The 22,453-nt window shown below is 32.4% G+C and overlaps 1 protein-coding gene across 1 annotated transcript; it reads right to left on the bottom strand.

Annotated features, from left to right (window-relative positions):
* Positions 1-228: 228 nt before the first annotated feature.
* LOC129307365 (cyclic nucleotide-gated ion channel 2-like) lies at positions 229-3,937 on the bottom strand. The gene is made up of 7 exons (XM_054948302.1): positions 3,009-3,937; positions 2,375-2,590; positions 1,942-2,258; positions 1,623-1,734; positions 1,247-1,483; positions 964-1,050; positions 229-828 (listed from the first exon to the last, which is right to left on the bottom strand). The coding sequence occupies exons 1-7, from the start codon at positions 3,660-3,662 to the stop codon at positions 334-336; spliced, it is 2,118 nt and encodes a 705-aa protein (XP_054804277.1). The 5' UTR covers positions 3,663-3,937; the 3' UTR covers positions 229-333.
* Between the last annotated feature and the right edge of the window lie 18,516 nt (positions 3,938-22,453).

The following is a 22,453-nucleotide window of genomic DNA, read 5'->3' as shown; positions in this document are numbered from 1 at the left end:
TAGGCCGCGCAATTTCTAATTGCTCCCTTTTATTTTGACTAATTATATTCCTGTTACGGATTGATTGATCATTGCTTGTTAATCTCTAATTTAGTTTAATAAATTTCCCTTGGCCCTTGTATGGTTATCGCCTCACCGGATTAGTTAAGATGGGTGTTGAGAAAGATGGTAAAATGTTTGAATCCAGTTAAAGTACATGAGCTTTGAGTCTCACACTGAGAGAACTGGTTTAGATTCTTAAACATCGGGGAGGCAAAATTTTATTAAGGAATTGAATAACAAAGCACAAACTTCAAGGAACAACCAGAGGCGTTCCTTTTTTATTTAAAATTTTCACTCAAGGTGGTCATGCGGCCTTAATGACATGAACATGGCAGCGTACTGCAAAAGCCTGCGTTCAGTGCTACTGCTTCCTCCATCTTCGATCACAGGGGTCACCGGACCTCGTGTCCTCTGCCTGTATCGCCGCCATGCAAATTGTATGTTGACGGCAGCCCACGTTCTCCAATTAGATGAGTAATATCTCGCCGTTCTCTTTAGCCTCTCGTTTGCGAATTTGTACCTGAAGTGGTCCGTCACATACTTGAGGTGATCTGCCTCCAAACCAAAGGCTTCTGCTGATTCCAGGCATATGAACGTGGCAGATGATGACGGAAGTCGGTCGAGGAATGGCCGGCGAAGGCACCATGAGAGAAGCTCGTCCCCCAAAAACCCCCCAGCTTCGATGATGCTTGTGGCCACCATGCCTTTGCTTAGACTTTGGATGCGTTTTATGCGCCCGCGAACCATAAACACCATTCTTGGCACTGGGTCCCCTTCTCTGATAATCTGTTTCACAAAAAGCTCGTATATGTTAGTCAAAACATGGTCTTCCATGCTGTGCTCTCATATAATGTAATATCCAAAGCATCGAATAAATAAATAGGACTACGTAGCAACTGTCTTCTTGATGTGTACGCGCACCTTTTCATCTTTGGAGAAGACTAGGGGTTTAACCCTATCGCAGATGTTGTCAAGGATAAGATCATCCAAGTTATGAACCAGAGGTACCTGCGAAACACACACCACGTCGCTCTATCATTTTCTTCTTTTTTAATCCAAGTCTCATGTTATAGTGGCTTGATATAGATTTTTTTATATATAGATACATAGATTAATCTCCAGAAAAGCGATTTGTCTGTTTTGATCTATTCGCTGAAATGATTTGCAGAAAACTCAAACCACTGACTGGGGCAATTCTTGTTACCTTTTTTATGAGGTCTAAGCAAAGATAACGCTTGATGTCTCTCCTCAGTCCTTCAGGAAAGTCTTTGATCATATCCATTTCGTCCTCTCCTCCCATGGCCGCCCATCTCTGGCGTTCGAACTGGCGAACTCTCCGTCTTAAACGGGACGGAAGTTGCCTCCTCCTCATCCACCATTCCATGTCACGACATCTCAGCTGCATCTTTCTTTTCTTCGCCATTACTGCGTGTAAGAAAACCTTCACGGAAGCGACAAATCCTCATATTCGACATGAAATCGTTTATGTAACTGTGTTTTTGGCCCAATCCCCCCCCCCCAAAAAAAAAAGAGCTTCACCAGAAATTTTTTTTCAAGTTCTTTGGGTCTATATGATATACCTGGATGTTACCAATCAACAGAGTGAAGAGCATTAGTCCGCTGAGTACGATGCATATGCTGAAAATCACTTCAAGCCAGTTACTCGTGGGCTCAAGATCATTGCCAAAAGTGCTGCATGGGAATTTCCACATGAAACAAAACGTTTAATCTATATGGTTGAGGAGATGCTTCTAAATCATGAACGACAGACAACAATATAAAGTAAAATCTTAATAACTTGATATGATTCCTGAGAAGGATTATGCACGGACTTGAAGCATTATCTTCGTCCACAAATAGTGATAATTGAGAGTATGTTTTACTCGGTAATATATATACCTTAGGGTCATCAAACCCCAAAATATAGGATAAAGAATCTTGACAGCCAAAGAGTTGCTGGAAATGACAGGCAGAGCCCATTGGTAGATGCCATATTTAAAAGGTCCTTTCACATCTAAACACAGTGGCTTTCTTGCCACCACTGTGGAGTTTCCATTGCACGAGGTTCCTTGCGTGCCTGTTGGTGACAGAAACTTGTAACACACTTCATCTGAACAAGACAGAGGGAGATCGCACCCATACCCTCTTTCACACTGCTGCCTGAGGCACGACGCTACACGTTGAATTGCGAGCACATACCAGCACCCTCCTGCTACCTGCAAATAGAAGAGGAAACAAGGTTCGAAACAACAAACTGATCATTTCAACTTAAACTCGAAACTGAGTTTGCGGGTAAGAACAACAGAGGGAGCCGAAGGGTGCGGTTAATTACGTGAGAAGCAATAAAGTAAGCTAAGAGATTGAGGCCAAAGCCCCACCAAATGGTGCCGAAGATATAGCCCGTGACTTTTTGCATCCCCTTCATCATGCAGATGCTGTGGTAAACCTTGGGAAGAAATTGAAACAAGAAGATCAATAGCATTATCGTCATTATGATTTTAATTTTCTCTTCTCTTATCAATTTTGGAAGTATCAGCCAAAACACTGCCTGCAAATATAAAGGAAGAAACACATCAATTCAGACCATTTGCAATACTTTCTTAAGCTAGTCTTGCCAAACTAAGATGCTCAATAGAAAGAATCGCAAGAAACCGTACATTAGTTGATAGTTCAATTGTAAATTTAATTATGTGGCTGTACCAGGCATAGTTCTTTTCATATAATAGTATATCTCGTTATTGGTAAGGTAAAAATAAGCGTCCGAAACTGCTTATAAAGTCACCCATATATGCGTACGGAATCAGCTTTTTTACTGTGTCAAAAGATGAGACTTGCGAGGAAGGAGGCGTAATTTGGAGTTTGGATGAGACACAGCAATCATTGATGCATGATAAACTCATCACGTGGCAATGACGCTTGAAGATTCGAATTGGAAACAGTTTGAGAATGAATGCAAATTTTCTAACCTGAGGAACGGGAATTATCACAAAGGCATCGAACCAGAAGCCTCTGAAGGATCTCAGGTAATGCGCGGCGATGGCACGGGCGTCCCACACCAGCTTCCCACACCCAACCACCATCGACTCCTTCGACACGTAAGCCAGCCTGAACTGCAACCACATGTGGATCACGTGAACCACGTCCACCAACGTCCTCAACACCGTCACTATCGCCGCTAAACTTCCGTCCATGTACAGGCACGGCGTCCCGTCCCTCCCTATCGACAGCGCGTAGAAGAACAGGGGGTCCACCGCCAGCGCCAGCCCTCGCGCCAGCAGCAACGCCCTGTTCCAACTCTGCACGCGCTTGCTCCTCGGGTCCAACACTCGCCCGAGTGGCCCCGATTTGGGCCGTTGCCTCAGATTCTTCGCCGTGGTTTTGTACTGGATAGGGATTAAGGAAGAACCCGCGGAAGCCTCCCATTGCGGCGGATGATAGCTGTCGCAGCTGGTGGAGTGGAAGACAGGGACGCCCACCTGAGTGCAGGCATAGCACTCGACGGATGAGCTGGTGTTCGGACTGCTGTCATCGGCGACGACGTCGATGCCACTATCGCCGCCGCTTCGACTACTAGTTGAATGACTTCCCAAGCACCTAGGGAGAAAGAAGAGAGCGGGCATGATTGGTGATAGAGAGAAACCATGGGAGGGGGTTGTGGATATTGAAGAGAGGGAAGAAGGAGAGCGAAATAAGTATAAGAGCAAGAAAACGTTGATAAGCTAAGGACAGATGACGACTATGGAAGTGGGGAGAGAGAAGAGGAGGTGTGGCTGAGAGTAGATATGTGTGTCAGTTAGAGCACATGAAATGAGAGTGAGGGTGCTGATATTTGAGGGAAGGGAAGGCCCTTAAGGCCACGAAACTGGATGGGTGGTGGGTTTGGATTGGGGTTACGTTCATGCACACACTGTGAATTCGATTTATTCAGATTCTTATATGCTTCGAGGAAAATAAGTAACAACATAACGAAATGAAGTAGACTTTATGTTTTTTAAAAAAATTAAATCTCATGATATCTTCATCTTCATTATTATTTTTCAATAAAACTATTCGCAAGGTATATGTAGTTTTGTAATTTCATATATATATATAGAACCAGATTTGATTGGTTGCCGTGGCCTACTGGCCTGGCTGTTTGGCCACCTCGCCATGTCCTTTTTGGGACCACTCCCGTCTACTTTTTGTTTTTATTCTCTTCATATCCTTTTTACCCTTCTTCATCATTCTCAATTAATATATATTCCATCAATCATTGTGAGTCTCAGTTCTTTTGCTTGAATCAGACATCACTTAAAAATTAAGGCAGAGATTGTGTCAAATAATTACTCGAGACTTCAAATAATTACTCCATAGTAAGTACGTACGTACGTACATATACATGCATACATGTAACATATCCTAAGCCTATCTGTTTGTATCCTAAATCTATTTGCTTGTACCTTGATTCTTTAATCCTCGACACCTCTTTGATCTCAAAAAGAGACTTACTAGCAATTTTTCCTTATATATTTTATGCTTGTTTCAGCTGCTAACTATTATAGATTTTCCATCCTCTCCCAAGGAGAGGACAACCTTGGAAAATTGCAATATATATATTTATATATATCATTTAACCAATTTATTTAATTATCAGAAATCAGACGAGTAGTTAGTAAAGCTTTATGAAAAGTGCCAAGGGGCGTGCGTGAGTGTCAAGGCCGAACTTTTCAATGGCTGATTAAATTCACTCATAAGCCCAAAGAAAATAATATGATGTGACAAACCTACAATCATGTCATTAATATTAATATTAAGATTACATCTTACTTGAAAAAAATATTACCCCTCCGTTCTAGTTCTAAATCATAAGGTAATCTAAAATAAGGTTATGGATACAAATAAAGTTTAATAATGATATTTTATAAATTTATTTTTTCAAGATAAAATATAAACTTTTAAAAATATCCTTCAATTAATATAATGTTATATTTGTACACTTAATCATTACATTACAATCATTTTAATTCTGTCTCCACTTAAATGATAATATTAAAAAAATATTATTAATAAAAAATTATTTTTATTAAATCATATATTTTGAAATAAAAAAATACCTTTAAAGTTATCTTATAATTTTGGACAGAAGAAAAACTACTTTAATATTTATGTTTAACTCTTTTCCAGGTTCATCTGGACAAAATTATCTACAGCAAAGCACCAATTATTTTATTTTTATTCCAGAAAGTTTCTAGAACCCTGACTTCATTGAATTCAGATTTATGTTGTGTGCAAGGGCCTACATTTGGTCGGAACCCACCAATAATTTAATCAAATTGATTTCAATTTTTTGGATTAGATTAGCCTAAATCACCACTCCAATGTTCTCGTCCCTTATCTTTGACTATAAAAGTAAGTATATTTTAATATGAACAAAAACTTGTGTTCGCATATTAAATTTAATTGAGGGGATTATTTTATATGGCTGTGGCAGGACCTAAGTTCTACATAATAAAGTTAAATAAGATTCACTCAGATGATATGCAAAAAGATTAGACAAGCAGTGTCGCTGTTACATATGTTATATATAATAATTATATATACACAGTGAACACCATAGATTTTTCTGCGTACTGGTTGGCTAGTCAAACGGACGCTATGAGATTGGCGTCAAATTCTCAAAATACATATTTAATTAACTTCTCTCCCTGCCCCAAATTATGAAACAATTTTAAAAGTACCTTATTATTCAAAATTTAAGATAATTTAAGAAAATTAAAGTTTCATTATTGATGCTTTTCTGATATTATTTTTTAAATGGATAAAGAAATAATATTTTGATATAATGATTAAATGTGCAGAAGTATTTTTAAAAATTTATAGTTTTATTTTAAAAAAGTATATCTATAAAGTGACATTATTGAGTTTTATTAGTATGCATAGCATAATTTAAAATTATTTTATAATTTGCGACAGAAGAAGTTATTTAATCAAAATCACTTCGATCCATACATTGATTTTTTCAAGGAAAATAAAAAAAATAAATGAATTCATGTATGTAAATTTTTTATTTAAATAATTGCATGATTAAATTTTTTTTTCCTTGTGCTTCTTTTTCTATGGATTTATATTGGAGTTGCGATTTGAGTTTTTACACACAAACTGATAAATAATATTCTCTTACACGTCTTAAAACTCAACAAATCTCAAAACAGGAAAATTACGAAAGCAACAATTTGCTAAAAAACCAATATTTATACTAATATCAATAATATTATTATCTAATAAAATCCATGATAACATAATTACATATATCTACTTATATTAGTAGCTTCATGATAAAAACATACCATAGCATATTAACATAATTATATATCACCAATCAGTATTACAAGCAATTGAACGACTAATTCTATAGAGGATTTCTGTTTATATGTATTCCATTGCTTGATATCTTGAGAAATCTAAAGGTATTACTACCTCGAGTTCAAACTTATTTGAACTCTCATTAGTTGGAACTATTATTATCAATGGCAGCCTCACAGGTACTTCGGTTAGCCTAAATAACTACTATAAAAGTCAGGTTGGATTTGGAAAAAAAATAACTCAAATAAAAATTAATTTTTTCTTACTCAACTTATATAACCGGTGAACTATATGGGTTAACCATACCCATATTATTTTTTACAAAAAGAAAGAAGTGGGAAATTTTTGTTGGTATAAATCATAAGGAGCATGACTTACTTAGTTGGCTCAATTTATATATTTTGTACTAATATTGTGAGCTAATATTTTGGTATATTTAAAATAAATCATGAAAAATATATCAAATTGGAATCAATCATTTAAGTGTTTTTTTAAATTCATGAAAAGAATAAATTGAAGAAGACAAAATGAGTTGGTGTGAAAATGGATTGAACCCAACTCAATCCACATTTTCTTTAACCTATATAAGTCAATCCATATGATCCGAGTTAACTCATATTCCCAGCTATAACTTCGATAATACTTTTGATATATTTATTTAATACATTTGCAGATTTTAAGACTCAAATTCAAAATTTTAATATAAGCTTATTTAATTTCTCTGACTAGTTAAATCAAGCAGTCCTCAATATTTTAGAAAAGGTTTTGAAAAATGAAGTTTATATAAAAACATGGAACAAATGTATTAAATTAGGTGACCATTATTAATTAATCATATATTGGTATATGGGTTAATCTCGTTAAAACTTTTTTTAATGATCTGGCGCGGCCGTCGTGTGTACCAACATGTGCTCATAGATTTTGTCAGGAAGAATTACATCCAAGCACCCTTCAAAAAAATTATTAACAAACAAGAACTAACAACAAATCTCATTTAAAAAAAACTCATCTTTTTATTTTAACAATAATTCATTTCGTATTAATTTTTGTTTGTGAATAATTTTTTTAACAGATTCTTGAATGTGATTATTCTATTTTGTAATGGCTACAATGCTCAGGGCAACACGGTGTAATGAATTGAAATTATTTTCAGAAGGGAGAAAAAAAAAAATTGCCTCTAACCTAACCCGTTTCTATATAGTAAAGGCAAATGCTAGATGATGATGATGATGATAATAATAGAAAAGAGAGATGGGGTTGCAGTCAGAACAACTAACCTTCGACGGGCAACTGACCATTTAGTACGAGGGCTGACATTTATAATGCTGGGATAATAATAATAATAATAATAATAATAATAATAATACAAAAAGAAAAAGAAGTAAAAAAAGAATCCTGTGCTACGGAGAAAGGTCTAGAAACGAAACGATGGAGAGAAGGCTGGCTTGAAAATGAGGTACATTTATATGTACTGAAATGAGAACAAAATAATTTGGTCCCAACTCCTAACAATTGGAAGAAACAGAGACGGAATATACAACCGAGGTGATGTTGAAACGCGTGCCAGATGGCTATCACCCGACCGTCGCTGCTAATTATAAAGATAACAACGTCTTTTATGTTGCTGTCTGTTTTTTTTTTTTTTTTTTTTGGCTCTTTGGCAGAAATTTTGGGTCATCTTAGGAGTATTTGTGAAGAGACCTGAAACATTATCTCCGAATTTTGTCTTGCACCGTAGAAGTTAATTTAAGTTGAAGTGAATAGTTAGTAATTAATGGATTCTTTAATTAATTGCTATAAATCTTGCTGCCGCCAAGTGACCAATGATTGATATATGGTGAGATTGAAAACACACCTTCCTTACAATTTTCAATTTTATAAGAGGTTCACAATAAAATAAGGGTTGATAAATATGAGTTAAAGTCGTTAATATAGAGCGAGTGTTACTGTGATATGTTAACGATGTAGTCTCCCTAATATAAGATATAGTAAATGTTCATTATCAAGTACTTGTATCAATTAGTTAGGGAATTGATTTCCTCTTATTAGAAGTTTCACATTTGAGCCTTTATCATGAACCATACATCATACATGTTTGCTTGATATATATGCTATTATTCAGTTTTTTCATAGGACCTAACCATTTTAAATAAATTAGTGAATTCAATTAAAATTAGTCATTTTCTTAAAATTTTTTAAAACTTTAATTTCCTCGACTCAATTCATGAATTAAAGAAGATTAATTAGAATTTATATTTTTTATTGCATGCATGTATTATCTTTTTAAAGACAATTTTCTGTGAGATAGGATTGAAAACTAAATATGAATACCTTTCATAGCAAAGATTTGACCTTTGATTCTAATTATTATAAGGGATTAATTCCTTTCATTACACTTAATTCTTGCAAATAATGAAACATACATTTTATTGTTATATATAATCATCGTGATCTCATTATTTTTTTAATTACACTTTTATTTATGGGAATGGAGAAACGAGATTGATTTCTCAAAATTCAAAAAAAAAAACATAAATAAAAATTGAAAAGTTCGGCGGAAAATATTCATGATTTGTAGTTTGTGCGGCGTGTTAATTGGGAATGCGTCTACATCGCAGGGATAGCATGAAGATTTCCCATTGTTTAATCAGCACCGTGAATGCAGATGGGCAAATATAAAATGCAAGCAACACGCACACGCACACGCACATTTCAGTCACTGTCGTTTCTTGAAAGTCACAATCAATTATATTGCTGGCATAACATAAAATCGAAAATTTTGCGGCCATCCAGGAATTTCTTTCCAGTAGTACTCTTCAAGGAGAGGTATGTGCCAGTTTTTCAAATCCAGCACGACATTTGATTATTTTTTTTTAGTCAATTAATACTTGAGTGAAAACTTGATCTCAAAAATATCAATAAAGTTGGAGTGGTTCAATTACATAGAACCATCAAAATTCAGGTCAATTTGTCAAGTTGAACTGATAAACTATTAAATTAATGACTTAATTGTCATGATTCAACTGAGGTTTTGACCATTGTTGTCAAACTTTCAATTTAACTCATCAGATTTATTATTTTTATGTTTTGAATTTATAAAATTATATCAACTCATTTTTAAATTCTGACTAGACATAAATTTAATTAAAGTAGTGAGTTAACTCTTTGAATTTATTATTTTTATATTTTTAACTTATAAGATCGTATCAACTCATTCATAAATTTGATCGTGTTATATATAAACTTGATAAACTCCTCAATTTTTTACTAAGTTAAGCTAATTAGGCATATATTATGTATAATTTTGTTCATAGAACTAGTAGGATCTAGTTCAGAGAAAAAAAAAAAGAACTCAAAAAGTAAAAGTAGTACTCCATTCATTCAAAAATATAAAGCATTTTTAACTGAATCTTACCCCCAATAAAGTAGTTATCTACTTTCAAACTATTTCTATCTTTTTATATTTATCTCCATTAAATGCCCTAAAATAAATATAAAGTCACTATCAATAGAAGCACTTTAAAAAACAAATGATTATATCTCAAAAGGTTAAAAATGTTTTATATTTTTGAATATTTAACTCTTCAAAAAATGTTTTATATTTTTGAACGGAGGAAGTATTAATAAAAAAAGAAAAAAATAATTTTTTTCTATTTTAAAATTTATATATTAAGTATGATAGTCTATTAATATAAATGAATTTAATTTCAATTATTTATACTTGAAATATATTTAAATTAAATTATAGTCATATTTAATATTTTAATTATTTAATCATATACTTTCAATGGCTATTTATTAATTGAAGTAAAAATTTAAATTATGGTCATATTTTATTTTTTAATTATTTCATTATGTATTCAATAGCTATTTATTAATGGAGATAGATTCATATAAGTTTACAATCCAAGTTTATGATTTGCATTTGTATTTTGATCACAAGTTTATCTAAATTGTGCGAGTTAACAACTTTGGTTTTGATAATTAACTTCTAAACTAGTGCCTTGATAAAAGTTCAATTATCGCTCCAATCTTTAGTACTTGCTTGTCCAATATAGTATACAATGGTGGAGCCACTATATGGCAAGGTGTGCAAGTGCATCTCCTCATTTTAGACAAAATTATACTTAGGGTATATAAATTTTAAAACTTTACACCCTTTGCTCTTAATATGTTTTGCACCATCTGAATTAAAAAAAAATTGGATTCAAAGTCTTATTAGATATTTAATATTCTAATGAAGTTCAAGATAACAAATGAAAAGTATATTTACATAAAATACCATATAAAATGATGATCAATTATTTATATTATTATAATTTTAGTTCTAAAATAATTATTATTTTTTATTATTAAATTGTTATTTTTTAAAAAATTGTTAAGTTTTTTAAAAAATTATCTTGCGCCCTTACAGTAAATAATCACTTTTATAACTGGCCTAGTCTGCACTACGTACGATAATTTTTGTTCCATTTCTTTTTCTCAGAAACCGTTCTAAAAAAATGATTTCATAATATAATATTGTCTTGTACGTCAGCATGACATTGGGGGGAAAAAAAATCAAACATCGCCACATATTATTTGAATTCGAAGTAATTAAAGCATGCAAAGCATATCAACTGAAAGCGAAATATTTATTGAAGTCTGTAATTTTGTTGTTACGAAAGAAACAACACATAGACATTTGCTACTAAATCTAAGCTTATAATTGAATAATTATTTTGTTAATTTTGTCAGTGCGTGATTGCGGTTGAAACTAATCACAGGTGAACTTAATTAATTATGTGATGTCGTTTGGTTGTATGTATGCATTTTATCAATAAAGATTGTCAAGTTTTTAGCCGAAAAAAGTCATCGGTGGTTATATGACCGCACTTAAAGGTGAATTATTCACAATATCGCTTTTTTTGGATTTGTCTTTCACTCATAAAAGGTAACAGTGATTGAGCGCTCGTTGCTTCAATCTCAAGCCATGCATGATTAAGCGATCGATCTAAAGAAAGTAGGAAACTTAAAAAAAACATGCGTCATTTTCAATAATAATTCGTCAGCACGCATAAATAATATAAAATTGAATTAAATCAGAAGAAGAGGGGGAAAATAAAATTGATTATTTGATAATGCGTGCACTCAAAGCTAAGGAAGCATATGATTAAAACACCATTCATCAGCATCACGTAAATAATTGAACACAAGTTAAAAAAGAGAGTTCCTTTGATTTTAGGTAATTGTTGGATCTTATTCAAAAACAACCAAAATAAAAAATACACTCTTCGTCTCAAATTATAACACAACTTTAGAAAAAATTTTATCTCAAAATATAAGATATTCAAGAAAAAAAAAGTTTTATTAATGATACTTTTTATTTTTATCCTTTAAATAAAAGAGAATTGAAATGATGATTAAATGTGTAGGAATATTTTTTAAATTTTATACTTTCATTATGAAAAAATAAATTTGTAAAATGTCATTATTGTGATTTTATTAATATATGTGATTTATATTTGTTAGCTGGAGTCATTCCATCTAATAATTAAAAAACTTGACGGAGTTGGATAATTGGACTTGATTAGCATGAAAAAATTGTTAGGAGGGTTGGGCCGTCAAATTGAAAACTAAATTTAGTTTTTAAAAGCTGAACCGTTCAAAAAAATATAATTTTTTATGTTTTTTTTTAAATGATTAATTTTTTAACCATTTGATGTTATATCACATCATGTGGTTTATTAAATCATAATAAATTTAAAATATTTAATTTTATTTTTAAGTTAAGTAATAATTTTATATTTATTTTTTATATTTAGATTATTATATACATATATACTTTTTTAAATTTAATTATTATGTCACTGATTCGATCATTGATCAAAATTAAACCATGTAAATTGTGAACTATTGATATTTTCAGTTCAATATCTAATGCGATTATGAAAATATTGATTCCACCCATACAAATGCATCGGCACCCCCCCAACCCAAAAAATTCGTGAAACAGTGTAACACAACTGCAGTGGAACTAGTTGGTGATGTTTATAGTAATATATTTATATTTATATTTTAAAAATAAAATAAAATTTCAAATATCACATTTCATGTTCGTGTATTTAAAATTATTCATTTTGAAAAATGTAAAAAATGTCAAAAGATAAATATAAATAACTTAAAATTCAAAATAATAACAAAACATTGAGAATAATGAATGTCTCTAAGTCTCTATTATTTAATCAGTGAGGCAATATCAAAAAGAAGATGTGAGAGTGATAGAGACAATAACAGTGAAAATACAGAGAGAACGAAATGAATGAAACGACTTAAATTTTAAATAGATAGAGCATAAAATTGATTTTGAGATTATAAAAAATCAAAATTTGTACATGAATTTGGATCTAAATTCATGAAAAATTTTATGTATCCAAATAAAAAATTTGGGTCAAATTTAAATCCCTATTCATCCAAGTATATTTTTAAATATGTTCACTTTTGGTACATAAGTAATTAATCTTCAATTCTACAAATGTTTTAATCAAGGTATTAAAAATCAGACCGGTCAATAAGTTAACTAAGGTCAAGAGTCAAGAGTTTAACTGAGTTCAAACTGACTATAATTAAAATAATATAATCTAAATAAAAAGATATTAAGAATAAAAAAAGTGTAGTTCAAAAATAAACAAATATTCGTTTAAATTCTTTAAAAATATAAAGTAATAGTTATAAGGGACAAAATATTTGTAATTGTCATTGAATCGGGATGCTGGCTGTCTTGATTAATTTATGGTTTTAAAGAATTATCCTAACACAACACCAATACAGTGGTTTTTAAAAACACTTCCATAATACACAAATAAAAAATAAAAAGGGCAAAAAAAAGCTGACTGACAGGGAGGTAATCATGTCATTAAAATTGATTCTTGCAAGGTGACTAAGTCTACAATAACATTATAGCTTATTGAGAAACGCGACTTTCCCGTGTTAAAAGATCAATCATCTCCCATCTTCCGTGCTTCTTAGCCTTCTCTTATCAAGTCGTTGATCATCTCCTCTTTAACCTCTTTGTTTTCGCGTTAGTCTGCAGCATCAGTTGATATCTTTCTAGTTCGATATGGGATGATTTTTAAGTCCCTTATATCGCTTATATTGTCTTCTTTACAAGTTTTTTCTTCATTTTTTTCCTGTTCAAAATCTCATCTCTTCTTTCTAGAACTACCGTTTTCTATTTTCTTCTTTCTTACAGTTCTTCATCTAGTCATGTTTTAAGGTTAGACATCTGAACTTTTTTTTTTAAACCCCAAAACAGTCTCATTTTGGAGTGTCTGAAAAAAAAAAAAAAATCAATGCCCTCAGCTCAGCTGACGTGTGAGGTTGAGCGGTCTAATTTAGGTCTTTCCCGGGTCACTTGAGTTATGCTAAGTTTACTCCTCTCTTAAACAAGCAATGACCCATGCTGGACACATAGCTGGTTCACTAGTCAGACTGGCCAGTTGGGTCTAATTTTTTATACTATGTTTTAATTGGATTGCTTTTCAAAAATCTAAATTATTTATGGTTAATGAAATAAAAATTATAATCACATCGCCAGATGGACCGGAAATAAATAGAAAAATGTGTGTATACACACTCCATGTGGTTATCAACACTATGATTTGGGGGCAAATGTGGGACTCAGATTAGAGTTTAAATGTATGTAAGAAATATATAAGTTGAATCATATGAGAGTTGAAACAAAGGATATAGGTTGAGATAAGGAAGAATATTATGAGGGCGGAATGCATGATTGAGGAGGTTCAATCACATGCAGGAAGAGACAAGAGGACGAGGGAGAAGCCGACAGGAGCATCCAACCGGTTCTTAAAAAAAACGAAATGCAATAATTGAAACACAACAATGGCCTTATCTCTTGTGGGGCCCTGGGATCGTTCGTATCGTACAGTCGCTTTCCCTCTTCCGTACAATCCTCGTTACTTGAGTGTATTTCACGCAACTTCCTCCTCCCGTACGGTAGGTATGCTCGTTTCTTTTTCACAACCACACAAACTGTCAAATCCCCTCCTCGCCCGCCGCAGTACAATTTCTGTATCTCGCTTTCACACAAACTGTTTATATTTAATCATGAATATAAATATATATACAAATATATACATGTTTTTTGAAACAAGGAATTTTATTAACTAGGGTTCAAGATAACAAGTCAAGTACATTTACCAAAATACAAAGCTGAAATAAGTAAAGAAATAACTATCTAAAGAGACAAAAACGTGAAAAGTCTTGAAGTAAAAAGAAGTAAAGGAAATAACATCAGTTGCAAGAGTATTAGATTTCTGGTTTGCAAGCAAGTCATTGAAGACTAATTTTTTCCGAAAGCATATTAAACGCAGATCTTCTGAAGGTAAGCCATTGCAATCACTGAAGTTCAAAATCCAACAGATTGCAGATCTGAAACACAATTTAAAATTGAAAAAATGACAATTAAAGACCCCCTAAAGTCATTAATTTAAATTAAGGACAATCAAATATTGAAATATCAAATAAGGACTATGAACCTTATTTGAAATAAAAAACATATTCCTTCCGTTAAAAAATATAAAGTATTTTTTTAAAAGTTAAATGTTAAAAAATGTAAGGCATTTTCATTCTTTCAAAGTGTAATCATTGCCTTTTTTAAAAAAATATCTCTATTAATAATAATGTTATATTTATTGTAGGATATTTAATAGGGGTAAGTATGAAAAAATAAATTTACTTTAAAAGTAGATAACTATTTTATTGGAGGTGAGATTCAGTTAAAAATGCCTTATATTTTTTAACAGAAGTATATAACTTTGCAAAATTGCCCTCTACTAAATGCTAAAATATACATAATACTATTGAAATTACTATCATGCGATGGAAATATTGTTAATATCAATTGAAAAAGCAAGGAACCACACTTGGGAATAAATTATTTTTCAATATGTAAAAAACTCACTTTTGAAATATTTCAATGTTACTTATGAATAAATTTACTAACTTTACTAAGAAATATGAACCCAATGACTTGTCAAATTTTATGCTTGTTAATATATAGTTAGATCACTTGGAAAATAAAGAGATGAACTATTGAAATCACTATTATAGCATGGAAATATTGTTAATTCCATATGGAAAAACAAGAAATCATATTTGAGAATAGATTGTTTCCTACTATGAAAGAAACTTACTTTTGAAATGATTCAAGGTCACTAATGAATATACAAAAGTGACTTAGAAATTTAATTACTAACTTCACTAGGAATATGAACCCAATGACTTATCAAATTTCATACTTATTATATATAGTTACTACTCAAAAAAATAAACAAATGACAATGCTGAAATCACTATTGTGGCATGGTAGTATTGTTAATGTTAGTTGGGAGACAAGGAATCACACTTGGGAATAGATTGTTTCCTAACATTAAAAAAAACTCACTTTTAAAATGTTTTAAGGTCATTTATAAATATATAAAAGTGATTTGAAAATTTACTAACTTTACTCAGTGATTTCTTCTTGAGGGGCATTTAGGATAATTCACACTTTTTTAAATTTCAAGAAAGGACCATGATTCTTAATTGTGATTTTAATATTTTATGATCCTCAATTGAAATTAATGACTTTAGGGGATCTTTAATTGTCCCTTTTCCTTTAAAATTTAGTTGTCCTTTATTATGCTTTTGAAAAACAACGATAATTAATTGAAAAAACAAAATATATACATTTAAAAATTGAAAACAAGGCATCGTGTAGCCATGGCGATAATGGATTTCCGATAGTACGGGCATATAAATATCAGCAGCACCCGAAAGAAGCATATGGTGAGTGTTTGGTACCTACTACTAAGTCGCTTTTAGTTTAGGGTTTATCAAAATCATTAAGCGAGTGGTAAGATACGTTTGAGTTGATCAAAGAAGGCGCTCACTAGGATTTGCAGCACTGGCACAAAGCTCATTATTAGAGGGAGAGTGGTTCTGATAAGAAGAACGCGTTGGACTGCAATGACTTCACTGCTTCCTTCCTCGATGGTCTTCACGAGTTCGTGGAATCACAAGATTTCCCCCCCTTAGCCAACAACATTCTCTACTCCGAAAAATAGCAACAAATTTTTTCAAGTTACGCTTAGAGATATGTTGGAGCAAAGGTTACAAACAACTGTGTATCCTAATTGCGTAGGTGTAATCAATTTAATTACACAAGATAACATTGAAGAAATATGGAGAAAATCAGGGAGCTATTATGTAACATCCTAATTTTTAAATATGAATTTAATTTGAATAATTGAGGTATCATTGGAGAATTAGATTGATGATTGATATTATTTTTGAGGTCTAATTAGAGAATAAATTTATATTCAAGGTTATTTGATGATAATCATGTACATAGGCATCAAATTATGACTTAAATTGGGCCTACCATGATATATTGAGGTTCGATGGGGTCCAAATTAGGTAATAGGCTGGGCCCAAATTGTAGGACTAAATAGAGTGCCTCATTTCTATATAATGCATTGTGCCTCGTGGCATGAAATCTGTACTTTTTTTATGGCTCAAAAATATGACAATAGAGAGGAGAAATAGTTAAGATTTGGCCAAAATTTATGAGCTCTGTTAGGGTTTGGTAGAGGGCATCCATTGTGCATGATCTTGGCTCTCTAATAAGTAAGGTAAGCACATTTAATCACTTTTCTACCTTCTCCTCTCATTTAGCTTGCTTTCATTGTGAATGAAGCTAGGGTTTTGATTTTTGGGCAACTCAACCTTTAAGTTCAAATCAAATGAGCGTTTTGAAGTTAAATAAGTATAATTTAAGTTGTTTTGAGGTTGTTTACTATAATAAATGGTTGCAACCCAAAACCCCCAAATTATTTGGGTGATTTAATGATTATATGTGTTATGTAGAGGTTAAATAAGTGATTAGGAGGTATAATGAGGATGATTATGATTATGAATTTACTTAAGGTTTTAAATTATGGTAACAACTTTAGGTTAACTAGATTAATTAACCTAACCCTAGGATTAGAGTGTGTTTAGTGTGCAAACACTTTGATTAGTGTTAATTAGCACTTTATTAACTATAGTTGGCCTTGTAATGCATGTAGATTGTGATAGAAACACTAAAGAAGGAGAAGGTGCTCTTGTTCAGTGAGCTTTAATTGTAAGGAAGTAAGATAACCATTATTAATATGTGATTGTGTGTGTTTTGCTATTTGTTATGTGTGATTGTTTTGTTAGGAAGTTAATGTGTTGAGATAAGCATCTTTTTATTGTTCACAAAATAATCTCCAAGTAGGATGATTATTGTATATATATGTATTTTGTTTGGATATGGATATTGTTTGGAAGTATATAAATTGTTCAGTTATATTTTGTTTGATTGTTTGAAAGCATGACATGTTGGGTATATTTGAAAAATATGTGTTCACTAGGTATTTTGTTTGGAATTGTTATTCTACTATGCGGTAAATCCCTTGGACCTAATGAGTGGCTATTAACTTGGACCAACCCACCTTTACTGGGGTGATTTGGTTCTAAATGAAGAGATAAGAGGGATATAATATAAGGTGTTTATCATGTCAAAATTAATTTTTTTTGGTTTTGTTAAGATATTCATTGTTTGGAAATCATCTTATATATGCCCTACTTAACAATCACATGATAGGTTGTATTACATGCATAGTGGCATATTAATGTTGATTGTTGAGACCTTTATGTCTCTCTCTCCGTGGTTAACATTTTTGCAAAAAATAGTTTCACATGAGAAGTATCGGAAGCATAATTGTTGTAGGTAGACACTAAATGGCCATGTTGCCCTTTTTGATTATATAGATATATATATTATATACCTTTACCAATCCTAGGAATTTTACATGTAATTATGTGTATCATAAATTTCATACTTTTGATGAACTTTCTATTTGATTAACATGAAGTGGTTTTATGATAGTCATGACCATATTTTATGATTATTAAATGATTTACCACGTGTCTTGAAGAAAGGTTTGATTTGTGTCAATTGATGTAATTAAGGAGGGACAAAATTACCTTATAGGTTGGGGACTAGTTTTTTTTATTTGTAAGGTATATTTTTAATTTGGAAATTTAGAAGTGTTGGGTGCATGACTCATAAGCTACCTACTACTACCCTGCTCTGCTATATAATTGTGCTTGCAAGCAAGCTCAAGAGTTTCATATGCTTGACTCAACTATCTATGCAGGTTGCTAAGCTTGAAGCTCTCACCAACCTCTTGTCTAGGTCCAGGATCAATGATGACTCAATGAGCATGAGCGATTGTAAGGCAAAGGTATGTTTGATGTTTCCTAACTTTGAAATCCCACTTCTTAGACCCTAGTTCAATTAGAAAATACTCATGATGAACATATTGCCTATTTGCTTGAGATTAAGGAGCTTAAAACTGGAAGAGGGCTTAATCAAATTGGTTCTTTACAAGGGGCTGGAGATACTTATTGGAGTTATCATTTGAAATCTTTTCTATCTTGATGAAAATGTTTAGGGCTACATGTGATGTTTCGATAAATATAATTGAGGATTGAATATTGGTGCTCAACATGAAGATGCAAATGCAACTTATGAGATGTTAAATTCTTTTGAGTTTGTTTTCATCATGCATCTTATGAAAGAAATGTTAGAGATTTTAATTTGCTTTGTCAACCTGGATAGCTTCAATCTCAAGATATTATAAATGTAATGTGAAACATTCTCACTCTATTAAATATAATTAACCAATAAAATACCTGATAATTAGAGACTTAATTCAACAAGATAATTACCAAGGTTCAATTCAAAAGTAAGAATCCTAAGTTTTTTAAATAAAAATGAGTTAAAATCGATCAAAATATTTCATATCAGAGTAAAAATAAGTTACGGAAGTATGAGATACCTTAGAGAGGAGTGAAAAAAGTTGAAAACGGTTGAAAAACAAAACATGTGTTGTGATACAAGACAATGCGTCATGGCTCGTGCACGTTGTACCGCAGCATGTTGCTCTCTGTGCCACGTGCTGCGGCTCAGGCACCATGCATAGCAATGAGTTGCACGAAATTTCTACTGATTTTGCTGTCATTTGACAGCAGAATCAGGGAACTTCTAACTCGCCCCAATTCTCCGTTCGACGTCTGAATGACATGATCTAAGTGTCTATAGAAATTTTTTTTACATGAACTAGCTAATGGCACAGGTTTCACTTTTAAAACATGTCATACTAGGAAGTTGAATACCCAAACACATTTAAACCACTTTTCAACACTTTTAAATAAAATGGGTGTCCAAAACCCTCAACAATTGCTAAAAATTTTTTCTATCACCTAGACCATGTCCAATAGACCTAGGATTACCAGTATAACACATCACAAGTACTAAAATATCAGTATAATAAAAATTCACTCCTCAACCCCATTTTGCTAAAAACAGAAGGGAGGTAATTTGTCATTGCATCTTGCCCAAATCATTCAAAATATGTTCAAATCATTGTTTTTACACTTGCACTAGTATTTTGGCTCTATAAACACACACACACACACATATCAACATACACAAAGACTAAGGGTCCAAAATACAAATCTAACATTTCCAACAACAAAATAGTGCAAGTGTGTTTGCATGCATCATAGAATTGACAATTCATATACTATTACACAATTAAATCTCAACTAGAGGCATATAATAGAAATATACTAATTCCCTACCTCTTTAGCTTTCTCCCTCTCAAACCAAAGCTAAAGCTTGAAAAATGTTAAATAAAAGGGAGTAAGTCTAGCCACTCAGTAAACAAGGTTAAACTTACTCTATGCAGTTATATATCAATTATAAACCAAATACATACACAAAGAAATCAAATATATAAAACATGCTGGCATCTATCATATCTCATTATTTATTATTAAATAACTTCTTTAACTGTCATAACTAGGTGCATTGTCACCATATTCTCAGATATGTGACATGACCCATATTCATATGACTTGCCATCACTTAACATAGGTGACATGTCATATATTTACTTAGGCAATAATCAACCAACCTTATATCCCCCTTATTTTCTCAGACTAAAACCGTGGGCTTTAACACCGATTAGGGCTCCGTCTGTGTGACTGGACTACTCAAGCTCACCAATCATAAGGTGTGACTCGACCAAAAATCACAGGACTTACTCTTAGACCACAGCTTCCCCCATTCTCAAATCCCTGAGGTGTCTTATACCCTCAGCTATTATCCTCATTGAACTGATAGAGATAGCTAGGTTATAGTCCTTCGACAAACTATAAGACAATCTCTTGACAAACTGAGGGACAAGGCTATACCCCCATGCATCAGAGGATAATCTAAATACCATATAAATTTTGCTCTACTCCCAATCCCTAGGCGAACTCCCACAACTGATCATGTCATAATCAATACTCATTTGTTTTTACTTTTTCGCTTTCGTATACTCATTATTACAACAATTATGTTGGGCTCACGACCATGCACTACCCAAGTGTGTATTCTCATCATTTTCTCAAAATTCATTTCTCATTAAAACACAAATACCTCTACACATCATCACATTTATTTTCCAAAAACTTAAGCATATTCATAGTTAAAATCCTCTTGACTTCGCGTTTTGCATTTTCAAGCCAAAAATAGCTTTTTATGCACTCATTGAAACTAATATATAGTTTTCTACTTTAAAAATCAATCACATGCATGTAACATTCACAATTCACATTTAACAATCAATTAACAAATAACTATTCAAAGTATAGTTTCCTATAGTTACTTCAAACCTTTGAGAGGTCAAAGATTTACCCATCAATTAACTAGCTTCCAAGCTTGAATTTTCAATTCAATACATGACCAAGAGCCAAAAATACAATCAACTAAGCTAAATTCCATTAACATAACCAACTCAAACATTGAAACCCTCAATCTCTATTCTAAATCGCCCAACATTCACTCTACAAGAGTTGGAGCCTATCCATTGGGTTTCATAATTACCTTTAGCCCCCAATAGCATTAATAAGCCATTAAATCCCTATTAATGGCATCACAAACTTTCAACTATCTATAATAAATGAGATTTTCGGATATTAACGGTGCCCAAAAACCCAAGACACCAAAACTCATTATACCTAGGTTTAGATACTCTAATCTACTCCCATTAACTCCATTTGAATCAATAAATTCAAACCCATATCCAATATCGACTGAAATCACCATTCTCATCTAAACCTTAACTCAAATCCTTGAGAAAATGGAAGAGGAAAGGAGGAAAAGGCCTTAAAAATCTTACCTTGGATGATTTAGAGCTTTAAACCTTCTCAAATTCTCATCTAAGTCATGCCCTAGCAGAGCACTGGCGCTTCTCTCCATTTTTTTCTTTTCTTTCTCCCTATTTCTGTCTCATTTCACGCCTGATAAATAGCAGAAAATGGCCATGTGCCATGACGGACTCACAATGCACCGCGACGCATGGCACAGAGAAGTCCTCCCTCGCTCAGAAATGTCTGTGTGTTGCAGTGGGTGGCACAGCAGCCTCAACTTTTTCTTTTCTTCTCCTTTTGATGCCCGAGTGGCCCGCCTTGATATTAGACCTACAACTATGGCTAAAATACCATCAAATATGATTATTAGACCTCTCTAGCCACACATCACTTCAACCTACTTAATTACCCTAATTAGGTTTAATTAATCAAGGAATTAAAACTCGGGATGTTACATAATGCATCTTATTTCATCTACTAAGTTACTTATTCATAAACTAAGAGATAGTAGATGGGATGAGTACTTAAAATCTTTTTGTGCATTAGTCAATAGAACCTTCCTAAATTTTGATACTCATTATATTAGTAGAAGAGGAAGGGCTAGTCATCAACAAGATGAATTTACAATAGGACATCATTATAAAGTTGACATTTTCAATGTAGTGATAAACTCTCAATTGCAAAAATTGAATAACAATTTAATGATGATACAGTGGAGTTGCTTACTTTTAGTTCAGCTTTGGATCCCTGGGAAGTGCACATATTCTTTAGAATTAATGATATTTACAAGATGGTAGAA

Source organism: Prosopis cineraria, unplaced genomic scaffold (genome assembly GCF_029017545.1).
Source record: "Prosopis cineraria cultivar Desert tree isolate PC_DT_omini unplaced genomic scaffold, ASM2901754v1 PC3, whole genome shotgun sequence".
NCBI lineage: Eukaryota > Viridiplantae > Streptophyta > Magnoliopsida > Fabales > Fabaceae > Prosopis > Prosopis cineraria.
This window is presented reverse-complemented; position numbering and strand designations above follow the sequence as displayed.

Coding starts and splice junctions, on each gene's coding strand:
- LOC129307365 (XM_054948302.1), bottom strand. CDS start 3,662: ATGCCCGCTCTCTTCTTTCTCCCTAGGTGCTTGGGAAGTCATTCAACT. Junction 1,484..1,622: donor TGTTGATTGGTAACATCCAG/GTATATCATATA, acceptor GCTTCCGTGAAG/GTTTTCTTACACGCAGTAAT. Junction 1,051..1,246: donor GCTTAGACCTCATAAAAAAG/GTAACAAGAATT, acceptor TGTGTTTCGCAG/GTACCTCTGGTTCATAACTT.